The 25,940-nt window shown below is 43.1% G+C and overlaps 1 protein-coding gene across 2 annotated transcripts in view; it reads right to left on the reverse strand.

Annotated features, from left to right (window-relative positions):
- Nucleotides 1-751: 751 nt before the first annotated feature.
- Nucleotides 752-25,940, reverse strand: part of LOC126470296 (uncharacterized) — a 72,002-nt gene continuing 46,813 nt past the window's right edge. For both annotated transcript variants that reach the window (XM_050098066.1, XM_050098056.1), the window contains exon 2: nt 752-2,304. In XM_050098066.1, coding sequence (XP_049954023.1) covers nt 2,128-2,304 — 177 coding nt within the window. In that variant the 3' untranslated portion in view covers nt 752-2,127. The remainder of the gene's footprint in view (nt 2,305-25,940) is intronic.

Here is a 25,940-nt window from a genome sequence, read left to right on the forward strand (position 1 = left end):
AATAAAAACTCTGTACTCCAGGGGAGAGGCAAGTGCCCCCTCTTGGCTGGTACTAATTTTCAAATTTTCATAAGAACCGGATACCAAGCACATAATGAACGGTGAACGAGTTAAAATGAAAGTTTCCCAAAGAAGGGCGATCACCAATCACCTAGAGCCCAAGGATGAACGAGTTTGCCCATCTCTACTCTCGTCCGAAGAAACAGTTCAAAACCACACCCTCAGCCAGCAAAGTCATGGCAACGCACTTCTGGGACTCTGAAGTGGTTATTCTCTTTTATGTCCTCCATCATGATGCAATGATCAACGCGGCAGAGTACTGTGGTACCATCAGAAAATTGAAGAAACAACTTCAGCGTGTTCCTCGCCGCGAAAGTGCAAACGAACTTGTCCTTCTCCATGGTAACATAAGATCTCACACGAGTCTGCGAACCAGAGACGAGCTCGCAAAACTTAATTAAACTGTCCGTCCTCACGGACCCTACAGACCGGATCTCGCACCTTCCGACTTCCATCTGTTTTCCCCAATGAAGGATGCACTCTGCGGGAATCAATACCTGAAATGTGAGTAGTTTACTGATGCTCAAGACGTTGACTCCGATGTCGACTAGCAGAGTAGTACCATGCGAGCATACAGGCCCTCCCAGTAAGGTGCCGTCAAGCCATCACACCTGACAGAGACTGCGTTGAAAAATAGGGTTTTGTAGCCAAAAAAGTGATATACTCGAATCATGAATAAAACCAACATGCCTTCAGAGAAAAAATTGCATTATTTATTGAACACCCCTCGTATTTATTGTGCGCACTTTGCTTATAGATGGTTGAATCCACAATCCGCTCAGCATTATCCCCTCCTGATACAATTTACAGATAATTCCCCTACTCAACTGGAACATTCCGTCTCCTTTTACGTCAGCACTGTCACTCTCTGCTCCTTCTCACCGTCAGTAAGTTGTAAATATCCATCGTTTTTTGCGATCGTTGGGAGGTAACAACGCGCTACTTTGACATGCAACGCAGTTGCGCCCCACGTGACCAAGTTCTCGCTATGGCAGGGTGTCTTGTCGCTTTGCCGAGCAGTATCTCTTGAGATGTGAGCTGTTACAGCCAGCAATGTACGAGAGTTGGAACTCTAATAGTGACAACTATTTAATTACACCTCGTACAAAATAGATACGTGTTTCAAAGCTTTACTGACCTTCAATGTAATCACCAGAATTGTGTATAACCCGTTGCCAGCGATGTGGAAGTCGTAGGATACTCTCAGCAGTGCTAGTTGTGTTGACAGTTCGAGCGGCGCGGTCAATTGCCGGACGAATTTGTAGCAGTTCTGAAGCGAATGCCGTGAAGTGTTTCCTTCAGTTTAGAAATCGAGTTGAACTTCCGAGGGCTTAAGTCAGGAGAGTGCAGTAGGTGGTATAGCACTTAGCAGCCCCATCAGTCAAACAAATCAGTAACAGCTTGAACTGTACGTACTTGAGCATTGTCCTGCAAAATGATGGTCAGGTCCTGCAGAAAGTGTCCTCACTTCTGTCTCTATGCTGTTCTTTTTTGGAACACAACCTACTACCAGCTTAGAAGTAATGACACTTTCTGCAGGGCAAGACCATCATTTTGCAGGACAATGCTCAAGCACGTACATTGCAAGCTGTTACTGTTTTGTTTGGCTGATGGGGCTGTTAAGTGCTATACCACCTACTGCACTCCCCTCACTTAAGCCCTCGTGAGTTCAGTTCGATTTCTAAACTGAAGGAAACACTTCACGGCATTCGCTTCAGAACTGCTACCAATTCGTCGGACAATAGACCGCGCCGCTCAAACTGTCAACATAACTGGCACTGCCAAGAGTATCCTACGACTTCCACATCACTGTCGAAGGGTTATACACAATGCTGGTGACTGCTTTGAAGGTCAGTAAAACTTTGAAACACGTACCTATTTTGCACGAGCTGTAAATAAATAGTTGCCACTGTTAAAGTTCCAACCCTCGTATTTCACTGAGATGGTATTTAAGTCATTGTTCTGTGGTATAGAGGCAACAGCCAGCACACCTAAATATCTTCAAACAGTGCGTAGTAGAGTGCGCTGCAGACCGGCGTCACCCCCTCGCTTAGCTGGTCCGAGCAGTCAGTGTCGTTCGCCGTCTGGTTGGCGGCACAGGCCGCCCACGTTCCCCAGCTGGCCAAAACCGCACGGTATGTCGGGAGCGCTGATGAAGTTGCGCAGCAGGTCTTCCCAATGCGGCAGGCCGACGGCTTCTTCCGTTGTGGCAGACCCCAACCCACGTTTCCCCGTTGACGCCACCTGCAAGAAGAGGCAAATACACTGAGGTGGCAAAAGTCGTGGGATAGCGATATGCACATATACACATGGCGGTAGTACCGCATGCACGAGGGATAAATGGGCAATTCATTCGCGGAGCTGTCATTTGCACTGCAATGATTCATGTGAAAAGATTTCCGACGTGGTTATGGCCGTACAACGAGAATTACCTGACTTTCAACGCGGAATGATAGTTGAAGCTGAAAGCTTGGGACACTCCATTTCGGAAATCGTCAGGGAATTCAACATTCCGAGACCCACAGTGTCTAGAGTGTGTCGAGAATGCCACATTTCAGGCATTATCTCTCCCCACGGACAACCCCTTCACTTAACGACCGAGAGCAACGGCGGTTGCGTAGAATGATTAGTGCTACACTGCATGAAACAGCCGCAGAAATCAACGTGGAAAATGCAACGAACGTGTCCGTTAAGACAGTCCGGCGAAATCGGACTATGCCAGCAGACGACCGACACGAGGGCCTTTGCTAAAAGCACGACATCGCCTGCAGCGCCTCTCCTGAGCTCGTGACCATATGGTTTGCACCCTAAACGACTGGAAAAACGTGGCCTGGTCAGATGAGTTCCGATTTCAGTTAGTAAGAGCTGATGGTACGTTTCTAGTGTGAAGCTCACCCCACGAAGCCAATGGACCCAAGTTGTCAACAAGGCGCTGTACAGGGTAATAGTGGCTCCATAATGGTGTGAGCTGTGTTTACATGGAGTATACTGGAACCTCTGGTCCAGATGAACAGACCGTTGACTGGGAATAGTTATGTTTGGCTTTTTGGAGTCAATTTGCAGCCCTTCTTGGACTCCCTGTTCCCAAACAAATGGATCAAATGGCTCTGACCACTATGGGACTTAACTTCTGAGGTCATCAGTCCCCTAGAACTTAGAACTACTTAAACCTAACTAACCTAAGGACATCACACACATCCATGCCCGAGGCAGGATTCGAACCTTCGACAGTAGCGGTCGCGTGGTTCCAGACTGAAGCGCCTAGAAATGCTCGGCCACAGCAACGATGGAAGTTTCTAGATGACAAAGCGCCTTGTCATCGAGCCACAATTGTTCGTGATTGGTTAGAAGAACATTCTGGACGATGCGATATGAATGATTTGACCACCCTGCTCGCCATACATGAATCCCATCGAACACTTATGGGACGTAATTGAGAAGTTAGTTCTTGTAGAAAATCTTGCACCAGCAAGAATTTCGCAGTTATGGACAGCCATAGAGGCTGCAAGGTTCAATATCTGTGCAGGGAACCTCCAACGACTTGATGAGTCCGTGCTACTTCAAGCTGTTGCACTACGCCTGACAAAAAGGAGGTCCGACACGATATTAGGAGGTATCCCATGATTTTTTTCATCTCAGCCGTATTAGGAGAGTAGCATGTTGGTCAGCAGTGCTGTAGTACGAGGGACGTTTAAACAGTCCGCGGAAACATGTTATGAAAACACGAATATAACCATAGCTTATTATTCAGCAAATACGAACTACTTCGGAAGCAGTCAACAATGGTGTAAAAAGCGGCAAGATTGTCGATGTAAGCAACACACAGATAACTCAGCACTTATCTTGACAAACTGTTTCAAATTCTCAGTTCCAATTATGCTTAAGCAGTCAAGTGGCTTTTTAAAATTATTATCTACTTATTAAATCTTCTCAGCTTTGAAGAAATGGAAGCCATCTTAACATCTGATTCGAAGATGGAGACTGAAACCAAACCCCAGAAAGACAGAGACGGCTTACTTTCATTTATACAACAGAGTGGCGAATAGACAGCTCCAGGCCTATTTTGGTGACAGACTACTTGACACTATCAGCACCCAAAATATCTAGGGCTTACATTCGACAAGACATTCTACTACAACAATCATTTGGAAAACAACATTGTGAAGATACGAACTAGGAACAACGCCCTGCGTAAGCCCTGCGAAACAACCTGGGGCGTCGCTGCTGAAACCCTGTACACTTCAGTACTCGGGCTAGTCTACTCTGCTGCGGAATCTGGTGCTCCTCTATGACTCCATAGCCAGCGCATACACACAAAACCTCGGCGCACAGCTGAACAAAACAATGAGAATTAGTAGTGGCGCACTAAGATCAGTCCCCGTCGAATCGCTGTCCATATTGACGCACACTACGTTCCCACTTCGACGAACAGCATCTCTACTCCGCGAATTTAAACGCTTACAAGGCAACCCACAACGTTCTATCAATCAAGATGAGATTGTCCTTGAAAGAAAACTTCTATATTCACACATCAAAACAAGTTTTGCATCACCTCGGTTCCGTGAGTTCCGGAACCTGTACAGAAAATTGGAATAGAGATCACACAAACATCATTTCCGCCCGTTTCATTACTCATGATAAACACACATTGCATGTTGTACCACCATACAGCGAGACCTTGAGAGGTGGTGGTCTAGATTGCTGTACACACCTGTACCTCTAATACCCAGTAGCACGTCCTCTTGCATTGATGCATGCCTGTATTCGTCGTGGCATACTACCCACAAGTTCATCAAGTCTTTGTTGGTCCAGATTGTCCCACTCCTCAACGGTGATTGAGCGTAGATTCTCAGAGTGGTTGGTGGGCCACGTCGTCCATAAACAGCCCTTTTCAATCTATCTCAGGCATGTTCGTTAGGGTTCATGTCTGGAGAACATGCTGGCCGCTCTAGTTGAGCGATGTTGTTATCCTGAAGGAAGGCATTCACAAGATGTGCACGATGGCGGCGCGAATTGTCGTCCATGAAAACGAATGTCTCGCCAATATGCTGCCGATATTGTTGCACTCTTTGTCGGAGTATGGCATACACGAATCGTACAGCCGTTACGGCGTTCCATGACCACCAGCCGTGTACGTCGGTCCCACATAATGCCACCCCATAACAGCAGAGAACTTTCACCTTGCTGCACTCGCTGGACAGTGTGTATAAAGCGTTCAGCCCGACCGAGTTGCCTCCAAACATGTCTCCGACGATTGTCTGGTTGAAGGCATATGCGGCACCCACCGATGAAGAGAACTTGATGCCAATCCTGAGCGCTCAATTCGGCATGTTGTTGGGCCCATCTGCACCGCGTTGAATAGTGTCGTGGTTGCAAAAATGGACCTCGCCATGGACGTCGGGAGTTAAGTTACGCATCATGCATCATATTGCGCACAGTTTCAGTCGGAACACGACGTCCTTTGGCGGCACGAAAAGCATTATTCAACATTGTGGTGCTGCTGTCTGGTTCCTCCAAGCCATAATCTGTAGGTTCCGGTCATCCATTGCAATAGTAGCCCTTGGGCTGCCTGAGCGAGTCATGTCATTTACAGTTCCTGTCTCTCTGTATCTCCTCCATGTCAGAACAACATCGCTTTGGTTCACTCCTAGACGCCTGGACACTTCCCTTGATAAGAGCCCTTCCTGGCACAAAGTAACAATGCGGACGCGATCGAACCGCGGTATTGACCGTCTAGGCATGGTTGAACTACAGACAACACGACCCATGTACCTCCTTTCTGGTGAAACGACAGGAACTGATCGGCTGTCGGACCCCGTCCGTCTAATAGGCGTTCCTTTGCATGGTTGTTTACATGTTTGGGCGTGTTTAGTGACTTCTCTGAACAGTCCAAGGGACTGTCTGTTATACAATACCCCCAGTCAACGTCTATCTTCAGGAGTTGTCGGAACCGGGATGATGCATAATTCTTTTTTGATGTGTGTAGAAAACCATGCTTGAAAACAGCCATTGAACTGCATGTATCTTGGTTCGATCTAGAAGGCTCATGGGAACGAGACTGGACGGAGGCTTGCCCTCCACATTGCCAAAACATTCCATGAATAAGAAATAAACCTCCTGCCTTTGACCAATAGCGCACAACATGGACAATGTTTAACAGAATACGCACCAATCATGGCAGAAACATGGATTCTCTTCATACATGATATGAGGCTCCAGCTCCAAATTGCGATTTCGGAGCAGTCAGGCAAACTGTTCGTCAAGTAGTTCCAACAGGACTTATCGTAGTACTATCGTGGTACTTCCGACAATTTCCTGATCGCAAGGAATGATGCAGTTGATGATATTAAAATTTAGATGTTTGTTTGTAAATTATATATGTTATTGTCTGTGTTATATTAACTTTTGTGCTTAAAAACCATGCGATATATCAATAAATACAGTAAAAAATTACGACCTATTACCTTGAATGTTAACAATGGTCGCACAAGTAACATTTCTCTATATAGTAAAAGATGTACATCGTACAACGCAAGTTCAGAAAGTAAGTGTACTGTTACCATAAAGGGCGGCAGGTTTTTGTTTTTTGAGTGTTGGTAACACTGAACTGTAGCGGGTGGACCCCTGACCAGAGCAAGCATGGAAGGAACACGGTAATATGTAAACTCGCGTTGTAGTATCCAGTTGTGTGAAAGATGTCGGTAAGAAATCACACCAAGTGCGAGCTACATTCTGTAATCCGTTTCCAAGTCGTGAAAGGAATAACACAAATCTTTCGCCAATCAAAGTGGTTTACGGTGAAAGTGTTATGAATAGAACGTGTGTTTTTAAGTGGTGTAGGGAGTTTAGCAGAGGCTGAATAAATGTTCACGATTAACATAGGAGTGGAAGACCTTCCATTTCGACAGATGAATTGGTCCAAAAAGTCGAGGAAACTGTTCTTGAAGAGCGCCAATTGACAGTGTATGAAATTTCTCTGATGATTCCGCAACTCTCCAGAAATCTCTACAGAAACGAAGGAACTTTGCACAAGACGTGTCCCAAAACAACTGGCAGAGCAGCACTCGAAGGTTCCAATCAGTAACATCTGTGAGTTTCTTGAGCGATCTAAATTCCAAGGTGAGGAATTTCCGAGCTGTATTGTTACTCGTGCCGGCCGAAGTGGCCGTGCGGTTAAAGGCGCTGCAGTCTGGAACCGCAAGACCGCTACGGTCGCAGGTTCGAATCCTGCCTCGGGCATGGATGTTTGTGATGTCCTTAGGTTAGTTAGGTTTAACTAGTTCTAAGTTCTAGGGGACTAATGACCTCAGCAGTTGAGTCCCATAGTGCTCAGAGCCATTTGAACCATTTTATTGTTACTCGAGATGAAACGTGGTTGGCTCGTTACACGCCTGACAACCGTCACGGTGGCGTCACACCAATTCCTCATCTCCCAAGTAATTCAAAACTACAATTTCTGTCTCAGGGAGAGACGTCAGTGTAAAATGATATCGAGATCCCTTTTTTTAAAAAAAAGCAGCATTCAAAACAAAAGGAGAGGAATGGTGCTTCTTTCACGACAACGTCCGTTCTCACACAGCCTGAACCACCAAGGTGCTCCTGTACTCGTTTGGTTGGGATGATATGAACAAACCCCTGTATTCCCCTGACTTGACGCCTTTTAGGTTTTCATCTTTTCACCTTCCTGATGGCATACATGAGTGGAATTAAAATTTCAATCGACGAGCAGGTGCAGAAAGAGGCACTAAACCGCCGGAAAGAGGTGGCAGGTGAGTTCTTCTACCAGGGCGTGAAGAAGTTTGTGCCACCGCTCACCAAATATATGGAACGGAATGGCGTTTATGAGAAAAAACAGTCAACAAGTGTATCAACGTATCGACAATATTCTGTTTCATTTTTTTCAAATATAGTTTTTCTTAAAAAATATAAAAATTTAGTACACTTACTTTCAGAACATGCCCCATAATCATTTCTACAGACAACAGGAAAAATCGAGACAAAGTAGAAAACTTATGGGAAGATCTGCAAAACACAGTGTCGACGTTTCGCAAGAACAACGTAGTAATCATGACTTAATAGTATCAGATGCCAGACAAGGAAACAGCTTGTCATCATCATAATTCAACTGTGTGATGGGAAAATTATAAAAAATAGAGTAAGGATGGAACCCCAGAGAATGAAAAGAAAAAACTAGAACTTCTGAAATAAACAGCTTAGAAGATAGCTTTAGAAATATCGTTTTAAAAGACAGAATACATGATCAAAGTAACTCACCAAGAATTTTAAAAACCAGTTATGGCAACATGAAGAAAGCGGACAACTTTAAATATCTGGGTGAGAATATGAACATAATAGGAGAAACAGAACCAATTAAAATCAGAACTGAAAAAATTGAAAACAGCGTACATGAACGTGAGAAATCCATAATTTTTCTAAAGAAGTTAAATTAAGGCATTATAATACAGTGTGAAAACAGAAGTCCTCTGTGGATCGGAAGGACTGTTTTTATACGGTTTTGGAAAAGACAGAAAGAAGTCTCGTGCGAAAAATATTAGGTCCAAACAAGAACAAACATGGCAACTGGGTTTTGAGACCAAATAAGAAAATATACTCATTCTGCCCTAAAAAAACAGACGAGATCAGGAAAAGACGTGTCATACTCCATGGGCATCTAAAGAGAATGAAGGAAGAAATATTAACATAGAAGATCGACACATTCTTCCAAAACGGGAAAATAGATAAAGAAAATGGGAGGAGAGGTAAGACGAAAAAGGACTTATATAAACTGCAAATTGAACAGGAGGCCTTATTCGACGGAGACAAAAATTCAGACTAGAAGTCAAGAAATACAAAGTTTTCAGTAAGCTAAAGCAAACAGAAAAACAACTGATGTGAAATGATCAAATGATAGGAAAAGAGTTTATTGTAAGAAAATGAATGAGTTTTGGAGGAAGATGAAAAAAAGCATTTGTATGTGGTACTTCTATGTTGCAGTATTAGATTTTTAGGTAGTATTGTTATAATATTAGGATCTTTTTGGAATTGTTTGAAAGTACTAATGCAGAAAGATACTAATATGACAACAATAGTAGGTAATAAATCTAATACTGCAACAAAGAATCAAAAAGGCAAAAAAAACTACTTTCTAGTACTACTACTTTCTGCTACTATTACTCCCCTTAACCAATAACTCAACTACTAATTCTACTCTTGGTACTACATATCCCACGAATAAAATCAGTACGCTTCTGTTTTCAGCCTTAATAACTGGCATTATTAACAGTACTAGGTTGCTTTTTTCACTTTACAGTAAGAATTAAACTGTATTTCACACACCCACGGTATTTCCAGGCCAACTTTGTACAAAACTTCATCAACGGCGTCTGTATTATAGAAGATAAAACTTCTTTTTCTTGGCCTGACTCCCGCATCTTCACGGGCTCGACTTGTAAATTATTGTCTTTGACATTGATGGCTGGCTGTCGTTCCTGTCGCAACCCCCTCTCCTCCCCCCCCCACCCCCTTCTCCGGACGGAATTTGTGTACCCATATTATGTTATCCCATGTGAAAATGTAAGTATGTTTTCTAAACGCTTCGAATCGTGTGATTCAGATGAGACATGGGCAGAAGCGTGTTATTCACCTTGGCGGGTGCCGGAAGCCTCCTAAGATCCTCAGGCGGTCATCTTTAATTTGTCGGGCGGATTCGATCCGGGTCCGGGGCGCTTCCCTGAATCACGGGAGCGGGGTGCTAACACGCGTAGGTATCCGGTCAGGTTTACTTCTTACAATATGTTGGTTACGATATAGCGTTTTACGGATATGTGGTTTCCCATATTATTACAACCTTACTTGCCTTATACGAGGGTTATTCGGAAAGTAAGGTGAAGCCTCAATGAAAATTAGATGAAGCTTTACATAGATGTGTCGGGCAGTGTGTCTAGCATGTCCGTCGATCGCGTCACGTTGTCTCTTTTCAGTTCTCAGCGCATAAAGAGCACGTAAACATGTCTAGAAAATGGTGTCTCCCGCCGAGTATGAAGGTCTGTGAGAGATATCGCTTGATTCCAGGCAACCCCAAACAACATAACTGTTAAGCATGTCCTTTTTCATGACACTTCTAGGCCGCACACTGCAGGAGAAACGAGGACGCTCCCTCAGCGTTTCCGATAGGAAGTGTTTGATCACGCTCAATACAGCCCGGATATGGCTGACTCTGATTTTGTTCTCTATTTACATGAACCGCTGGCTATGAAGACAACATTTTGGCACAGACAAAAAGCTGCAGATCAGCGTAGAGATTTGGCAGAAAGCACAGGTGGCAGCCTTGTATGATGAGGGTATTGGAAAGCTTGTACAATGCTACGAATGTCGCAGTCGGAGTGGAGACTATATAGAGAAGTAGCTGCAACGTGTAGCTAACTGTTGCAAATAAAACACTTTAGATTTTTCTTGTGGTTTCAATTCGCGACGATTGGTCCTACTTTCCGAATAGCCCTCGTCTGTACTCTTTTATAGTGTATGCCAATGAAATGTTTTGTAAGAAATTTTTACGAGAATATGCACTTGTCTGTACCAGTTGCTGTTCATGTAAATACAGAGATAATACAAACTAGAAGAAATATTATATATAGCCCATAGTAAACAAAAAATGATGGTCTTTGCACGTACAGCAGTCGCCACTGACAGCTGCATATTCTCATAAAAATTTCTTATTCTGATTGCATATATATTCGCGTATGCATCACACAATCGTATTATTATACGATTACAATGAAAGATCGTCTTTGGGATACGCTAAAAAAGTAGTGCATATAAGGCAAGTCACATAATGATGATATAGAAAACCAAAAAGTCATAAAACAATACTGTAGGGCCGCCAATAAATTTTGGGTGGTGCCACGGAAAACAGTAGCAGCGTCACAGTGGCCGCAAGATGGCCGCGAGAACAAGCGATGTCAGAACGTGAATGCAACAGCAGCCGGCCCAACACTTGTTACATCGCGGACAGCTGCACATCCCCAGTCTGGCGAATCAGCTAAACTACGAGCCGGCCTCTGAAACAGTGACCTCTTACCATTCCCACGGGCTGCCGTAGTATTTCGAGTTGGTTGGTTGAGTGATTTGAGGGAGAGGACTAAACATCGGTCCCACCGGATTAGGAAAGGATGCGGAAGCAAGTCGGCCGTGCCCTTTCAAAGGAACCATCCCGGCATTTGCCTGAAGCGATTTAGGGAAATCATGTAAAACCTAAATCAGTATGGCCTGACGCGGGTTTGAACCGTCGTTCTCCCGAATGCGAGTCCAGTGTGCTAATCACTGCGCCACCTCGCTCGGGGTGTTTAGATTACGTGACGGCAAACGACATCTCGGCACATTGAGTAGGTTACAGCTTAGTGTAAATGTTCTGCGATTTTAGCAATATATGGATCTGTCCGGCAGTGGGGCCTTGCAGCCCCTGTCTATTTCATTATGTACTATAAATAACATACTATAAGAAGCATTTGTCTTCTTGCCCGAAACTAGTCCGACAAAATAAACTATATCAAAATGCAGCTTACGTAAAAAACCCTTTTTATGTGATAATTGCAATTTCTCCAACTGCAGAGCACCAAACGCACAAGAATAAGTAAGATTTAATGTCCCTTCTCTGGAGGTGATGTCATTAGACGTTACACAACCTCGGATTTGGGAAGGACGGGATATTTGCCTTCAACTTTTTAAGGAAACCATGTAAAAATCTAAATCTGGAAGTCTGAAAAAGACACTTGAACCGCCGTCCTCTCTAATGCGACTCCAGAGTCGTCTCAGCTGCGTCATATAGCCCGTTGGCTTTCACGTACCCGCAGAAAGTGTCTCGCTATCCCTTCATTTCATACACGAAATTCCGAACAATGAAGTATATTAGTCAAGATTTATATCTAGTGCGTACATTTGGTATTGCAGTACCTTAATGTTTCGGTAGAATATCTGCAGCATTCGCAGATTACTTTTAGTTAAATTCACCCTAAAAGTTACCCAATGAAACGCTAATACGACGGACCATAATTCTGTCAATTATCGTAAGTTCAACTAACCTCCATTTCCCAGACATACTTACACGTAGGGGTCCGCCGCTCGTGGTCTCGCGGTAGCGTTCTCGCTTCCCGAGCACGGGGTCCCGGGTTCGATTCCCGGCGGGGTCAGGGATTTTCACCTGCCTCGAGATGACTGGGTGTTTGTGTTGTCCTCATCATTTCATCATCATCCAGGAAAAAGGCGAAATTGGACTGAGCAAAGATTGGATAATTGTACGGGCGCTGATAACCACGCAGTTGAGCGCCCCACAAACCAAACATCATCATCATCATCACACGTAGGGCATGCCTTGTAAAACGCCTCGTATGCATATACACACCGGTAGCTGCTAAATGGGGTAATACAGCCGTCATGACAGCAGTTTTCAACCGCTAAGTACTTCTAAAAGTGCAGCTGTATGTCCAAGACAAAAGTGACTTTGCTCCTTAGCCACACGCGCGATGTTCAGATCGCTTGACGGGCGTGGTTAGTTCAAATGGTTCAAATGGCTCTGAGCATTATGGGACTTAACATCTTAGGTCATCAGTCCCCTAGAACTTAGAACTACTTAAACCTAACTAACCGAAGGACATCACACAACACCCAGTCGGCGTGGTTAGTTGTTCAAATGGCTCTGAGCACTATGGGACTTAACATCTTAGGTCATCAGTCCCCTAGAACTCAGAACTACTTAAACCTAACTAACCTAAGGACATCACACACATCCATGCCCGAGGCAGGATTCGAACCTGCGAACGTAGCAGTCCCGCGGTTCCGGACTGCAGCACCTAGAACCGCACGGCCACCACATCCGGCTTGGTTAGTTGTCACAGCTTCGATTGTTGCTTGAAAGTGCTGTTGTTAGTGTCTTTTCATCGTTATGTGGTTTATTAAAGCAACTTTTGTCGTATTCAAACAGATAGCAGTTTCATTTCTTATTTTAATGTTTTGCAAGAAAGAATATTTGAAGTTAAGCGATTTTCACAGTGAAATCAGTTACCTATATTTGTTCTGGTATGTATGAAATTATTTGTGAGTAAAATGCAAAATGGTTTGTTTACTTATTATATACTACACTTTTGCAACGTGAAATCACTATTTTTGACATAAAACGCGTTGAATACTGTGATGTGCGTGAAGCATCTGCTGTTGCAAATAGAGTTCATGAAATGGCACAACAGACGAACTGTCATCACCTGACGTTTTCAGAAGATTTTCAGCAACTGCTCACTCCATCAAATGCCACATTAGGGGAGAAGACCATAGGACGAGGTGTGTTAGAAAAGTAGTGAGACTGGTAACACTGCGAGCTGTGTGGAACGCGTCGTTGTCCTGCTTGTGTAGTCCGGTGTGTTCATCCCTTCCAGAAAGGGCTTCTGAATATCAACTCAGTACAACCATCAGGTGATTTTTGAGAGCGCCATCAGTGAAGTTGTGTTTTTGCTACGTATTACGCAAATGGAACAGCGGAATTTAGAGCAATGTTGTGCGATCACGTTTTGTGTTAAACTTGGGGAAGTAGCGAGTGTGACCTTTTAAAAGTTGAAACAGGCCTATGGGGGAACGTTCCTTATCAAGAGCACAAGCTTTTCGCTAAGAAAAATCATTTTTGGAAGGCCGACACCACGATGAAGATGAACCTCGCTCAGAGAGATCTTCAACTTCAAAAACCGACAAAAACGTCGAACGTGTGCTTCCTTTTGTGATATCAAAGCGATGTTTAACAGTAAGAATGATGGGTGACCAGGGAGGCAAAATGGTGCGGAAAAAACTCTCAGCTCAGAGGAAGGGTAATCGAAGAAACGTGTGTTGACCTTCTTGAGAGAAATGCCAATGACCACGAATGGTTCAGCCGTGTGAACACAGGTGGTGAATCCTCGATTTCTGAGTACGATCCTGAGACAAAGCTGCATCTCCTCGTTCGAAAGAAGCTCGAAGGAACAAGTCAAAGATTAAAACAATGCTGATTTGCATTTTTGAAAGAAGTGGCGTCGTGCACAAACTATTTGTTCCTCAAGTACAAACTCTCAATCAATCTTTTGCAAAGATGTCCTTGGAAGCCTCAGGAAAAAGGTGAATCGAGTGAGACAAGAGGATGCCGCATCATGACAACGCTCCATGACACACGCCTACTTCCATCACGGAATTTTTGACCTCAAAAAGCACTCCTGTTGTTCCACAGCCCCATTATTCACCTAACTGGAATCCTTGTGACTTTTTTCTTTTCCCGAAATTGCAAAATGTCGTAAAAGGATGTCATTTTGGGACTCCGGAGAACATTCAAAAGATTGTGACCGACATGTTAAAGGCCCTATCAGTTGAAGAATTGCAGAACTGCTACCAAGACTCTACCGCTGTACAGCCGGCGAAGGGAACTACTTTGAAGTGGAAAATACTGTTGTCTGAAAAAACAAAGAGTTTGGTAGATTAAAAATCCGTCTCATTACTTTTTTCACGTACCTCGTACAAGTTTTACATTGTAAAAATATAACTGACGTTATTGACTGCTTAATGTTGTTTTTTTATTAGTTTCAATGTTAGGCTTAGCTGAGGCTCTGTTCCACTGCGGTTGATAACAGTTGTTCTTATCAACATGATGAATATATCTGAAGTAGAAACTGAAGAAGAAGACTGCGAATGTCGATAATACTATTACTGCCTGCCAATCATTTTCGTCGTAGATCTACAGCACGCAGAAAATGACCTCCACCCAACTTCACAGGACAAGAAACAATACGAAATTCAAGAAAAAGGAAGTGTTTAGTTGAAGCTTACATGTGTATTGTTTCAGTCAAGATTTGTGAAATTTTTCCTGAACAGTTCATGAACTCCATTATTTCTGCAAAAGCAGTGTTCAGAAATTGATATAATGGCTATTCAGCGGCGCTGTCACTAATTGTAAGGGATACTGCAAACCTTCATTTCGAACTTAGGTAGCGACTGCAAACACTTCGCTCAAAATTACTGCTAGCCAGAAAAATTCTTTCAGGCTTATTTCAAACAGACATATGTCAAAAGTTCAAATCCTCATTCTGTACTGAAGGTCTTACACCTGAAATCTTAGTGCGTTTCATGTGTTCAGACACTCCTTCCAGAACATACGGAAAAGACGGTTAAGTATTGCGAGTGGTCCCTTAAAAACATTGTGGGTGCGCGAACTTGACCTGACACTGTAATTTACACTACTGGCGATTAAAATTGCTACACCAAGAAGAAATGCAGATGATACACGGGTATTCATTGGACAAATATATTATGCTAGAACTGACATGTTGTAGGGAAGCAGCCTACTCACGCTGTAGTAAATTCGCATCAGCTTCTATTGTGTGCCAGCCAGTCTGCTGTAACTAGCTCTGACGTCATAAATGTTGCGCAATACCTCAAAAATCAAGCAAATGACCTAAAACTTTTCTAGCACGTCAGGAATAATACTAAATTAATGTGTGTTAAATATCAGTTCGATAACTTCAGCCATTTTCGAAATTTGGACGAAGTTATCGAACTGATATTTAACACACATTAATTTAGTATTATTCCTGACGTGCTAGAAAAGTTTTAGGTCATTTGCTTGATTTTTGAGGTATTGCGCAACATTTATGACGTCAGAGCTAGTTACAGCAGACTGGCTGGCACACAATAGAAGCTGATGCGAATTTACTACAGCGTGAGTAGGCTGCTTCCCTACAATGTGATTACAATTTCACGCAATTTGGGTGCATAGACCCTGAGAAATCAGTACCCAGAACAACCACCTCTGGCCGGAATAACGGCCTTGATACGCCTGGGCATTGAGTCAAACAGAGCTTGGATGGCGTGTACAGATACAGCTGCCCATGTAGCTTCAACACGATACCACAGTTCATCATGAGTAGTGACTGGCGTGTTGTGACGAGCCAGTTGCTCGGCCACCATTGAGCAGACGTTTTCAGTTGGTGAGAGATTTTCTGTATCCAGAAAGGAACGTGCAGGACCCGCAACTTGCGGTCGTGCATTATCCTGCTGAAATGTAGGGTTCCGCAGGGATCGAATGAAGGGTAGAGCCACGGGTCGTAACACATCTGAAATGTAACGTCCACTGTTCAAAGTGCCGTCAATGCGAACAAGATGTGACCGAGACGTGTAACCAATGGCACCCCATACCATCACGCCGGGTGATACGCCAGTATGGCGATGACGAATACACGCTTCCAATGTGCGTTCACCCCCATGTCGCCAAACACGGATGCGACCATCATGATGCTGTAAACAGAATCTGGGTTCATCGGAAATATGGCGTTTTGCCATTCGTGCACCCAGGTTCGTCGTTGAGTACACCATCCCAGGGGCTCCTGTTTATGATGCAGCGTCAAGGGTAACCGCAGCCATGTTGTCGAAGCTGATAGTCCATGCTGCTGTAAACGTCGTCGAACTGTTCTTGCAGATGGCTGTTGTCTTGTAAACGCCCCCATCTGTTGACTCAGGAATCGAGACGTGGCTGCACGATCCGTTACAGCCATGCGGATAAGATACTTGTCATCTCGACTGTTAGTGATACGAGGCCGTTGGGATCCAGCACGGCGTTCCGTATTACCCTCCTGAAACCACCGATTCCATATTCTGCTAACAGTCATTGGATCTCGACCAACGCGAGCAGCAATGTCGCGATACGATAAACCGCAATCGCGATAGGCTACAATCCTACCTTTATCAAAGTCGGAAACGTGATGGTACGCATTTCTCCTCCCTACACGAGGCATCACAACAACGTTTCACCTGGCAACGCCGGTCAACTGCTGTTTGTGTGCCACCGGCGTCAACCTTGTGTAAATGCTCATTTGCATATCACATCATCTTCCTCCTGTCGATTAAATTTCGCGTCTGTAGCACGTCATCTTCGTGCTGTAGCAATTTTAGTGGCCAGTAGTGTAAGAAGGCTGGTTTCACCTTTCTGGTCACTGTGCATCAATTTCCTCTTTGCGAAAAAAAGAAATTGGTATTTGGTGCTCGGTTTCTGGTAATCGAACTACAGGCCAGATGTTCTTCGGAATCATTGTCGTTAAAGACATTTATTTTCAAATGTTCTTGAACTTATACAGTGAATTAAAGTAACATCTAAGGCAGCGCTGTTTTTTCCTGCAAAATGAAGCTGCGTGCCAGTCGCTGTCTCGCGCTCATGATGTCTTCTCTGGAGAATAGACATTTAGCAAAGGTTCTAGCTGTGTCGTTTGTCTGGCTTGTCTGTTTGTGATTTTTGTATCTATGGTCGTACTTAAAAGAAAGATTGTACGAAAAAACCGCGTAACGGTAGACCAACTGATGGGAAAATACACTGGGATATTGAAACAATTGATGTTACAGTTGTGCATAGTGTGAATCTGAACGAGATTTCACGAGTACAATCAATTCATAGACGAAGAGGGCTACTAGTCTCAACTTGTTGAAATTTTTAAAAGTGTAGGGCAATTCATAATGAATATAGCGGTTACAAACGGCTGCAACTGTTAAATGCATAGCGATATATCGATAGGAGTTATAGAGAACGTGAAACATAGTTCAATTTTTTCACTATTACGTTGGTACATAAGTTTGTAGCATTCTTGTTTTGCTTGTTCGTTTTTCCGTTGTTATGGGTCTATTTATCAACTGTTATTTTTAATTGCTGTTTCAGTTTACATATAATCGTTTTGTCTTTTGGATGTAGTGAGTGGAACTGTGGCGCTACCAAATGGAGTGTCAAGTGCAGAAATCGGAACATTTCTGACGTACTCCACCGTCTGAGTTCAATGGAGGGGTGACATCCGCGGAGGCAGCCAGAAGCATTTGAGCCATGTATGGGAATAATGCCATTGGACAAAAAACGACAAGAAAACGGTTAAGGAGGATCGCTTTGACTTTAGTGACTTTCCACGTTCAGAAGACTTTCGGGGTTTATGAAGACTGTTTAGTCACATTAACCCACAATGATACACGTCAGTATACTCGAGAACTGGCAAATTTGATAAATTGTGATCATTCCGCCATCGTGCAACATTTGCATGCAGTGGGGACGTTTTGGTGGGTCTAAGAGACAGTGAGTCTTGAGAAGTCGTGAGACACGGACGATTTTGAGAAAGGTCGTGTTGTTGAACATTTTTGAGACAACGACTGACGTTGGAAAAGTTTGTATTGGTGAACTACTGATTATTATGAAGATGATATTACGAAAATATATAATATGGAAGGCTTTAACAGTATCAGTCCTTACGTAGCATATTACAAACCCAAGGACCCATTGTAGTAACAACTGCAGCAAATCCAGAAGTTACCCATAGACAACGAGCAAGCAACAACGAGTATTCAAGGTGAGGTAATGAAATTATTTCATGTTCGTACTGTGAAGTCACCTTCTCTTTGTCAAATACTTCAGTCTCTTATGCTCTGTTAATAGAGTGAACAGACTGACTTGTGATCCACTATTGAAACCAGGAAGACCACACAGGTTTTTAAACACGTGTCATAATTTTATATAAAATAATTGATGATATTTAATATTTGTTCCCCGGACGAGAAACGTACAATACATATGGGTACCGCATGCTCTAAGCCAAAATCACAAAAATCAGTGCGTGGCCATATGTATATCTCTGCTTGCACGTCATCAATTGGCTCGTGAACAGTACCGACCACTCCTATTCTGTATGGTTACCGGTAACGTGAACTGGTGTCCTTATGCTGACACGACGAGAAGAAAGGAATGGTTCAGCCCAAATGGCGCAACAATTTCCCGTACAAAGACCTTCACCATCCACAAAGATAATGTAATGCATCTGGTGGAACAGCGATGGCGTGGTATACTATGAATTGCTTCCCCGAGGTGTAACCATCACTTCTGACATTTATTGTCAACAACTGAGACTCTTGCTAACGCATTCCTAGAACAGCGACCAGGAAGATTGCGTGAAGGGATGCTAGTCCGCGGTAGCGCTCGCCCGCATTCTGCAGTATCGACAAAAACATACTCAGGAGTTGTGTTGGGAAGTCATTCCACACCCACCTTGTTCACCGGATCTTACACCCCCATATTTTCACCTTTCTGCTTTCTAACGAACAACCTTTAATGAACTGCCCTTCCACATGAAAACGCGCTCCGAACTCGGCTCGACAAGTTTTTCGCCTCAAAACCACGTGATTTTTTACGGTCTCCCAGTCGAAAAGTTATCCCATCGTTGGCAGACTGTGTTCGTTAAACTTGTGGAAAACCGCTATGAATTTACGCACCAACCCAGTACTTCATAGGTCAGTCTCCTATTGGCGACAGAGATAACGGCTAAGCGATTATCCATTTCCCGTTATAAATTCTGAAGCATGTAGTGGAATCACTGCCGTGAGCGCCTTAGAAATGAGCACTTTGAGTTCCGAAATTATTTTTGACAAAGGAGGCACACACACAATGTCTTTCACGTGTTGTTGTTGTGGTCTTCAGCCAGAAGATTGGTTTGATGCAGCTCTTCATGATACTCCACCCTGTGCGAACCTCCTCCTCTCCGACTAACCATTGAAACCTACATCTTTCTGAATCTTCTGAATCTGCTTATCTGCTTCCTATAATCATCTCTTGGTCTCCCCTCTACGACTCCCCCCCCCCCCCCCCCCCGCCACACACACACACACACACACACACACACACTGCGCTTCAATATTAAGTTGGTGATGGCTTGATGTCTCGGATGTGTCCTATCAACTGGTCCTTTTTTTTGGTCAATTTGTACCATAAATTTCATGTCTCCCCAATTCTAATCAGTACCTCCTCATTAGGTGCGTGATCTACTCATCTAATCTTCAACATATCCGTGTAGCACCACATTTGCAATGCCTAAACTGTTTATCGTCCATGTTTCACTTCCATACATGGCTATACTCTGTACAAATACTTTCAGAAAAGACTTCGTAACACTTAAATCTACTGCGTGATCAAAAAGTCAGTATAAATTTGAAAACTTAATAAACCACGGAATAATGTAGATAGAGAGGTAAAAATTGACACACATGCTTGGAATGACATGGGGTTTTATTAGAACCAAAAGAAAATAAAGTTCACAAAATGTCCGACAGATGGCGCTGGATAGCAAAACGTCAGTGATTGCGCATGACAATCGCGTATAAAAGGAGCTGTAATGAGAGAGAGAATCAGATGCGCCAGCAGTCGCAGCATGTTGACGTTACCTGATAAGGCGCTTTTAGTGAAGCTGTATTATCAGACGCGTGAAAGATCTCTTGAGCGCGTCGTTTGGTGATGATCGTGTGCTCAGCCGCCACTTTCTACATGCTTGGCCTCCCAGGTCCCCAGACCTCAGTCCGTGCGATTATTGGCTTTGGGGTTACCTGAAGTCGCAAGTGTATCGTGATCGACCGACATCTCAAGGGATGCTGAAAGACAACATCCGACGCCAATGCCTCACCATAACTCCGGATGTGCTTACAGTGCTGTTCACAACAATATTCCCCGACTACAGCTATTGTTGAGGAATGATGGTGGACATATTGAGAATTTCCTGTAAAGAACATCATCTTTGCTTTGTCTTACTTTGTTATGCTAATTATTGTTATTCTGATCAGATGAAGCGCCAGCTGTCGGACATTTTTCGAACTTTTGTATTTTTTGGTTCTAATAAAAGCCCATGTCATTCCAAGCATGTGTGTCAATTTGTACCTCTCTATCTACATTATTCCGTGATTTATTCAGTTTTCAAATTTATACAGACTTTTTAATCACCCGGTATATTCGATGTTAACAAATTTATCTTCTTCAGAAATGCTTTTCTTGCCATTGCCAGTCTACATTTTAATATCCTCTCTACTTCTGCCATCATCAGTTATTTTGCTACCCAAATAGGAAAATTCATCCACTACATTAAGTGTATCGTTTCCTGATCTTATTCCCTCGGTATCACTTGATTTACATTTCATTATCCTTGTTTTGCTTTTGTTGATGTTCGTCTTATATCCTCCTTTCAAGACAATATTCATTCCGTTCAACTGCTCGTCCGAGTCCTTTGCTGTCTCTGACAGAATTACACAATGTACAGACTGAATAACATTGCGGATATGCTACAAACCTGTCACACTTCCGTCTCAACCACTGCTTCCCTTTCATGCCCCTCGACTCATTACTGTCGTCTTTTTTCTGTACAAGTTGAATATAGCCTTTCGTGCCCTGTATTTTATCCCTGCTACCTTCAGAATTTCAAATAGAGTATTCCCGTCAACATTCTCAAAAGTTTTCTGTAGGTCTACAAATGCTATAAGCGGAGGTATGTCTTTCCTTAACCTATCATCTAAAATAAGTCGTAAAGTCAGTATTGCCTTGTATATTCCTACATTTCTCCAGAATCCAACTCGATCTTCCGCGAGGTCGGATTCAACCAGTTTTTCCATTCTTCTGTGCAGAATTCGGTTTAGCATTTTGCAACCGTGAGTTATTAGACTGATATTTCGGCTTGTCAATTATAGATTGCAGCGATCAGTCGTCCTTTTTAAATTTTATTGTGCAAATCTATATTTCGGCTAGAAGTTAACCATTCTCAATGCACTATTATTTTCGCTCAATGCATGTAATGCCTGTTGGTCGGGCTTCATCCACAGTTCATTGAATACAAGTCAATATAACAGTCGCTGAGTGCAACAGCTTTCTGACTGGAAGGTAACCTGATGATATTTCGGCTGTTTTCACAACTGGCAGCGCCTGCTTTCTTCAGAATCGGAATTATTATATTCTTCTTGGAGTATGGAGCTATTTCACCTCTCTCATACGTCTTTCTCACCAAATTGAAGAGTTTTGTCATGACTGGCTCTCCCAAGGCTATCAGTAGGTCTAATGGAATGTTGTCTATTCCCGGGGCCTTATTCCGACTTAGGTCTTTCAGTGCTCTGTCAAACTCTTCACGCAGCATCGTATCTCCCATTTCATCTTCATATACGTCCTCTTTCATTTCCATAATATTGCCCTCAAATACATCTCCATTGTATAGATCCTCTATATATTCCTTCCACCTTCCTGCTTTCCATTCCTTGGTTAGGACTGGTTTTCCATCTGGTCTCTTGATATTCATACAGCTGCTTCTCTTTTCCCCAAAGGGCTCTTTAATTTCATCTTCATATACGTCCTCTTTCATTTCCATAATATTGCCCTCAAATACATCTCCATTGTATAGATCCTCTATATACTCCTTCCACCTTCCTGCTTTCCATTCCTTGGTTAGGACTGGTTTTCCATCTGGTCTCTTGATATTCATACAGCTGCTTCTCTTTTCCCCAAAGAGCTCCTTAATTTTCCTCTAGGCAGCATCTATTTTTCGCCTAATGAAATATGCTTCTAAATCCTTACACTTGCCCTCTAGCCATGCTTGCTTACCCATTTTGCACTTCCCAGCAATCTGATTTTTTAAACGTTTGTATTCCCTTCGGCCTGCTTCGTTCGCTGCATTATTATATTTTCTCCTTTCATCAGTTAAATTCAATATCTCTTGCGCTATCCAAGGATTTCTACTAGGCCTTGTCTTTTTACCTATTTGATCCTCTGCTGCCTCAACTATTTCATAACTTAAAGCTACCCATCGTCTTCTATTGTAGTCCTTTCCCTTGGTCTACTCAACCGATGCCTAATGCTCCCTCTGAAACATTATCAATGTCTGGTTCCTTCGTTTTATCCGAGTTCCATCTCCTTAATTTCCTATCTTTATGCAATTTCTTCAGTTTTAATCTACAATTCATAGCCAGTAAACTGTGGTCAGAGTCCACATCTGCCTCTGATTATATTTTACAGTTTCCCTAAAACTCTCCTCCACGCAAACAGCCTTATTTCATGATTCCGAACCAAGTGTTAGCAATGATTAAATTATGCCCTATGGAAAACTTTATCAGGTGGCTTTCTCTTTCATTCCTTTCGCCCAGTCCACATTCACCTAATGTGTTTCCTTCTCTTCCTTTTCCTACTATATAATTTCAATCCTTAATACTATTAAATTTTTTTCTCTCTTAACTATCTGAGTAAATTCTTTTATTTCGTCGTACATTTCTTCAGTCTCTTCATCATCTGTAGAGCTAGATGGCATATAAACTGGTACTAAAACTGTGGGTGTGGACTTCGTATCTATCTTGGCTGCAATAATGCGTTCACTATGCTATTCGTAGGAGCTTACCCTCATTCCTATCTTCTTCTTTATTATTAAACCTACTGCTTCATTAACCCTATTTGATTTTGCATTTATAGCCCTGTATTCACCTGACAAGAAGTCCTGTTCCTCCTGCTACCGAATGTCACTAATTCGCCTCTATATCTAGCTTCAACCGATCCATTTCCCCTCTCAAATTTTCTAACCTACCTGTCCGATTAATAGATCTAACATTCCACCACGATCCGTAGAATGCCAGTATTGTTTCTCGTCATGACGACATCCTCCTGAGTAGTCCCCGAGCGGAGATCCAGATGGGGGACTATTTTACCTCCGAAATGTTTTACCCAAGATGACGCCATCGTCATTTAACCACACACTACAGCTGCATGCCTTCGGGAAGAACTACGAGTTTCCCATTGTTTTCAGCCGTTCGCTGGAAAATGGTTCAAATGGCTCTGAGCACTATGGGACTTAACATCTATGGTCATCAGTCCCCTAGAACTTAGAACTACTTAAACCTAACTAACCTAAGGACATCACACAACACCCAGTCATCACGAGGCAGAGAAAATCGCTGACCCCGCCGGGAATCGAACCCGGGAACCCGGGCGGGGGAAGCGAGAACGCTACCGCACGACCACGAGTTGCGGACCGTTCGCAGGACTAGCATAACTCCATAAAAAGAAATCCGTTGGTGCCAGGTCCGAAAATCCGGGTTGGAAAGAGCAGTACACATCGTCGCCATGTCCACACAATCGATCCAACAGTTAGGAAGAGGTTAATTTGGAAATGTGCGAAGGTCCATACCCCAATATGGGGGTGCTCCATCTTGCTGAAAGATGTAATCCGTGGAAACCGAATCAAGCTATCCGCGTGAATGTTGAAACACTGAGTGCAATGAAGAAAAATAAATCGTACACTGTTGTGCTGACTTCTTACACAACACATTAACTTTCCATGAGCCACGCTTCCAATTTACTGTTCCTGCACAGCGATGGAAATTTTAAGTCTTCTTTTACGTTTTCTGTAATTATCACTGATTTATCGTTATGCACTAAACAGTTATAGGCGTTTGGATTGCTATACGCATTTTGAGTCATCCTACATTGTCTGATTTTAAACAAAATATGCTTTCTGTGGTTTCCTTTGTATATTATTGCCACAAGGTCACTTTTATCTTGATATGATATATTTTAATTATTTATTTGCGTATTTACTTCGCAAGCTAAACCATCTCGATTTTTTTTCAGTCAACATAAAAGGCGCCCACTGTTATCAGCTATGATAAACGTCTAAATATTGTTAATTGCCACTACGGAGGGACACTCTTTTGTCACTTGACATGGGTTTTTTGTATCCTTGAGCTTCCTACCGAAGAAAACAGTGTTTACTATTCTTTAAATTGTTCTAAATGAAAAGACGTCTGAAGTCACATAGACATTGATTGATTTAGCCCTGTATCCTATCATCAAGAAACCGCGCAATGGAAATTTAGCCAATAGACTTTGGATCGACCTACCAGGGATTTACCTTTACCAAATTCTTGCTGGTATCTTTCTCTTACATGGTACACGAGGTTAATGACCACATCAGGGGCAATGTTGTACTTGCAGGCACATTGGGAAAAAGCTTAACGAACTATGTTGATTCAAAATCGAGTTTTAATCACAAACAGGAGAACACTCCACAACTTAACACGTATAAACTCCTATTGGTGGGTTTTAGTAAAGGTAAACTGATGGTCGTAGTCGTTATTTATTGAAGATTGGATTTACTGAGGAACGTAACATGGACGCTGAACTGTTCACTCACAGCATAACCTAAAGCGAAATTCACCATTGTCCGGTAATGACTGAGTCGTCAAAGCCGGCTTACGACTCGCAGCGAAAAGAAACTCGATGCGTGGCTTGCATCGTGACCAGATATAGCTCAAAATCGACCCCATCTAAATCTACTTAGACGAATTCCGTACTGCTCCTAACGACTGACTTTCAAAATCACAGGGAATCCTAACTCTAAAGAAACTGAACTATCTCATCGAGCAAGATAGCGCAGTGCTTAACAAAATGGATTCACAGTCGAGAGGACGACGGTTCAAATCTGGGTCCGGAAATCCAGATTTAGACTTACCGCGATTTCACTAAATCGCTTAAGGCAAATGCCGGGATGGTTCCTTTGAAAGAGTACACTAAGTGACACTTCATACTCACCTGACCGCAGAGCAGCGCCTGGCTACTACTGACTATGTACAAAATCCAACCTTTCTCACCTCTGAGGGGGCGAACTGACCAGACTGTAAAATGAAGTTTTCAGCCGTGCCAAGAATCTCCTCCATTCAAAAGACAGGAGAGAAAACGTTTGTTTCCCTCGCTCAAAATCTTCCATCGTTTCAATGTCCGAAAATTGAAGTATGTCGTGTCTTGCGTGTGAATCTGAACGAACCAGTTGCAAAGAGTCACGTTTAAGAAAGCGCGTCAGACATGGTGCTGCCGGACTGGCGTCCCGAGCCAGCTTCGAAATTAAACTCAGTTGCCGTTCCCAGGACTCTGCCACAAGGCTGATGCCGTATGCAAGTGTTTGCAATAACTCCCACAGTCATACCATCCAGTAATTAACGATGTCTAAGAAAGGGGTTTAAACGTACGTGATGTGCTGAATATGAAATGCAATAAAAATAAAACCCTTTGAGTT

The sequence above is a fragment of the Schistocerca serialis genome, chromosome 1 (assembly GCF_023864345.2).
Source record: "Schistocerca serialis cubense isolate TAMUIC-IGC-003099 chromosome 1, iqSchSeri2.2, whole genome shotgun sequence".
Lineage (NCBI taxonomy): Eukaryota > Metazoa > Arthropoda > Insecta > Orthoptera > Acrididae > Schistocerca > Schistocerca serialis.